We start from the raw sequence: 4,188 nt of genomic DNA, 5'->3' as shown, positions 1-4,188 counted from the left end.
GCCTCTTTTTCACCCGTCCAAATCTCTACCTCTTATATAATATAACTAATCACCCCACTGTTTTATTAGTTCATTGTGACAGAGAACACATAAGGAAGAACTAAGTCAGCTCATCAAATATTTTTTTAAATTATGTCAAGAGTGAGGTTTAAACTACATGCGTCTTAGAGAAGCATTATTATACCCTGATGCTGCTTAATTTAATGTGTGATTTGGGTAATAGTATTGCATGAAAAGAGATAGGTAAAGGGTGATAAAGATTAAGGAGGGGACAAGAGAATTTTATTTTAATGGAAGCGAAAACCATAAATTAATGGACACAAAAGGGGCAATGTGTCACGAAAAGCAGCGGGTTTTCCGGTGCAAAGGACGAGGGACGCAGAAAGCTGTTTCTGTGACACGTGGCAGGGATCATGACCGTTGAAAGAACATGGGAAATTTGTAGCATCGGTGGGGATGAGATGGATGACATTACATTCATTCGGTTGCATTGTTGAGGAGGAGAGAGAGGAGAAAGGAGTACTTGCTTACTGTGCAGTGTAGTGTAGTGGTTTTGTCATCGTGCGAACTTAAACACACAGGCTTCAGACACAAAAGGAGGAACTGCTCAGAACTAAAAAAAGAGCTCATAAACTCTGCAGAAAAAATCAGAGAGATAGAGAGAGAGTGTGAGGGGTTATTAAATTGAAGGAGCATCAGAGGGTTGCAGAGAGAAAGAGAGGGGCATGGCGGCGTTTGCAGTGCAGCGATAGCTGTAAAAAACTGTGGTACTGTTGTTGGTGCTGTGCTATGCTCTTTATTATTATTAATGCATAAATATATAATGCATATATTCAATTCATTCATTCACACATATACATACAACACAATTACAAACAAACGCTGAATTCGGAGAGTGACCTAAGAATTGAAAGCGCGATTAACGCTGCCCGACACTGTTCGACGCCTGTCCTTAACCAACGAAGCTTCAATTACCCTTTCTCCCACCACAACGGCTAACCCATACCCATAACCACATGCTGTAACACAACAACACAACACAACGCCCAACACACTCTTCTTCCAATATTTTTTTTCTCACTTTTTTTTTCTTCTTTTCTTCCAAAATAAAAATTAAAATACCAGTGCTACCTAGTGTGTGTGTTTTTGTTTTGTGTTTCTGCTTGTGTATATGTCTGTGATGGTGTGTGGAGACTACACTATTGATGACTCTACACTACACAACACAACACAAAATCCAACCAACAGGGTTATAATTTCCTCAACATAAATTCAACGGAGTTGTAGTTGCTATTGTTATTATTACTTGTATTATATTTATTGTTGTTCTTGTCCTCCTCTTCTCGCTCCCAAATCCCAATTCTCAACCCCACGCCTCATTCAAAGCTCAAAACCCAGAGAATTAATTCAACCAATAGTTACAACTGGCAACTTATACCCGTGTTCTTTTGTTTTTCTTTCTCTTTTTTCTTATTTTTACATGCTTGCTTCTTTCTTCGTCTTGTTCTTTTCAATATCAAACAACCCAAACCCATCCGGTTTTCTGATATGGATTTTGGGCCACAATTGAAGCTCGGGTCAGGTGCAGAACAATGGCGGGTTTGTTCTCATTAGGCGGAGGGAGAGGGAGTAACAACAACCAGCAAGACAACACTACCAACAACGAGATTCCTGCAGCCGAGACCCTATTCTGGTACAGCAAAACCGACGACGTTTCATCCTACCGAGGGTTCGAGCTATGGAACCAGCAGCAGGAGCAGCATGTGATGCAACCGCATGCGCGCCCTCTCCTGCAGCGAGATCTTTACTCCTCCGGTGTGGGACCCAGCCGAGGCGTCTCCGATGATCACTCCTCGTCTAGATCAGCCTTTGTTGCGATGCGCGCGGCGGAGGGTGGAATAAGCTGCCAGGACTGCGGGAACCAAGCCAAGAAAGATTGTCCACACATGCGGTGCAGAACGTGCTGCAAGAGCCGCGGCTACGAGTGCCAAACCCATGTCAAAAGCACTTGGGTTCCCGCTTCCAAACGTCGTGAGCGTCAGCAACAGCTCGCTGCCTTGCAAGAGCAACAGCAACAACAGAGAGACCTTTCCAAACGGCCAAGGGACCCAACCGCTTGCACTCGTTTACCCTCGTCAGGTACATCACATACTCACTCCCTCACCCACCAACTAATTCACTCCCAGTGCTTCTTGTTTTGTCTTTGTTTGTTCACAGTGATGCACACAGAAGGACTCGCAGTTTCTGTGATTGAGTGATGAATGAGAGTGGGGAAATAAAGGAAAGGAAAAGAAAAGAAGAGAATCTTTCGCCAGGGAAATTCTCTGAAAAGATATCGAGGGACTGGTGAGAAAGTTTTGGAAGTATACCTGCAAACAATGGAACCGTATCGATTGCGTGTGAACCAAAATCCACCATTTTCATATATCAGCTTTTCTTCTTTCTCCCTTTTTTTTAATTTTTTTTTTTCCTTAGCCCTTTCCCTTTCCCAAAACACTGTTATGTATTAGCCCTGACGAATGAATGGATTGACAGCAAGAAACTGTTTTTCCTCCTCTTTCTTAGCACATTCTCTCTCTCACTTCCACGCACATCCAGTCGCCTCCTTCACTTTCTTTCTTTGTTGATTATTAGGTTCTAGTTTTTCAGTAAAAAGACCCTTCTTTTTTCTTTTTTTGTTCGAGTCTGTTGCTTTTCTTTCAAACCATGGATCGTGTAGCTACATGCCTAATGTTGTTTCTTATTTTTTTTTGTGTATGTGTTGGAAAATAAAAAAGAAGGGTTAGAAGAAGGGCATTTTCCATCTGTGGTGAGTTCTCCCGCTGAGTTCAGGTGCGTGAGGGTTAGCTGCGTGGAGGATGCTGATGACAGGTATGCATATCAAACGGCTGTGAACATTGGGGGACATGTGTTCAAAGGAATCCTTTATGACTATGGTCCTGAGAATAGCAATAATAATAACAGTAATAATAGTAATAATTACATGGCCGGGGAGACCTCTGCTGGTGTTGGTGTTGCTGGGGCTCATCAGCCCTTGAACCTCACTGGTTCTGGCGTTGTCACTTCTTCTGGGGCACTTGTTGATCCTTCCTCCTTGTATTCCGCTCCGGTCAACACTTTCATGGGTGGCAGTGGTACGCAATTCTTCCCTCACACAAGATCTTGAAAAAGGAAAAACAATATGGGGATTATGCGGATTCTATTCCACATACTTCTCTTTCACCAACTTTGTGTTTCTATCATTTGATGTTATTGTTCTTCAGAACGAGGCCTAGAGGTAAATTTGACACTCATATTGATGTGAGAGAGAAAGAAAAAAAAGAAAAGACAGGAGAGAACAAGAGAAAATATATATATGGATGTTTTTTTTTTGTGCAAATTATCAATGGTTAGTTCAAAAATAGATCATTCTTCTTCTCCTTGTTGCAAACCAGCTAAAGTTATTTGTTTCGTAGCTTTGTACGATATAAGGACACATCTGGTTCTAATGTTGTAGTTTGGTGTAGAGTGTCTTCTTTTGTTTGATCAGTTGCAATATTATAGTATTTTATTATTTATTATTTTTTCGAGCCCCTCTTTCGTGTTGAATTATATCACTTTGTTTTCAGTTGGTTTTGAACTTGGAAACTGCTTCTTCTTATTTTTCCCTGTTTATCCGTCTGCTATCTGGTTAATTGAACTGGAAAGACAGTTTTGATCTTTATTTGGATTGAACGACTAACCTCGAAGAAAACTTGTTTAGTTCCTTCATATTTTGGATGGGGCTGGTCCAACCATGCACGAGCATATTCAAGTTTTAAAGGTGAAAGATCTCTCTCTCTTTCCCTCTTCCCATGTGATGATACTGTAATTCCATTGTCTAACTTTGCATAGACGTGACGTTGAATTTAAAATGGGAAATATTACTTATCAATGTGCTCATATTTAATGCACATGCAGGAAAACTATACGTATATAGGGGAACACTGCATTTTATGTGTAAGGAATACAGCATATGGCATAACATACTAGAGTATATTGTTGTTAAAGGAAAACTAAAACAAGTAAAACAAATATAAAGGCTACGATTTCTGAACTTTCCTTAACCTTCTCTTCTGATCAATGCAGCAGCATGCTCTCACCTCCTCATGAATGGTCACCCAGTTGTTTGATCAGTTTCCATAAACTGATTTGGTTATACTATCAATG

At 40.8% G+C, this 4,188-nt stretch overlaps 1 protein-coding gene across 2 annotated transcripts; it reads left to right on the top strand.

Annotated features, from left to right (window-relative positions):
* Nucleotides 1–515: 515 nt before the first annotated feature.
* Nucleotides 516–3,557, top strand: LOC114177214 (protein SHI RELATED SEQUENCE 1-like). Of its 2 annotated transcripts, none has more exons than XM_028062480.1 (3): nucleotides 516–767; nucleotides 1,573–2,139; nucleotides 2,781–3,557. In XM_028062480.1, the coding sequence occupies exons 2-3, from the start codon at nucleotides 1,593–1,595 to the stop codon at nucleotides 3,164–3,166; spliced, it is 933 nt and encodes a 310-aa protein (XP_027918281.1). In that variant the 5' UTR covers nucleotides 516–767; nucleotides 1,573–1,592; the 3' UTR covers nucleotides 3,167–3,557. The 2 variants fall into 2 exon arrangements, with proteins under 2 accessions (XP_027918281.1, XP_027918280.1); XM_028062479.1 differs by having other exon boundaries at nucleotides 2,778–3,557.
* Nucleotides 3,558–4,188: the final 631 nt, after the last annotated feature.

The sequence above is a fragment of the Vigna unguiculata genome, chromosome 3 (assembly GCF_004118075.2).
Source record: "Vigna unguiculata cultivar IT97K-499-35 chromosome 3, ASM411807v1, whole genome shotgun sequence".
NCBI classification, from domain to species: domain Eukaryota; kingdom Viridiplantae; phylum Streptophyta; class Magnoliopsida; order Fabales; family Fabaceae; genus Vigna; species Vigna unguiculata.
The sequence above is the reverse complement of the archived record's forward strand: the minus strand, read 5'-3'. Positions and strand labels throughout refer to the sequence as shown.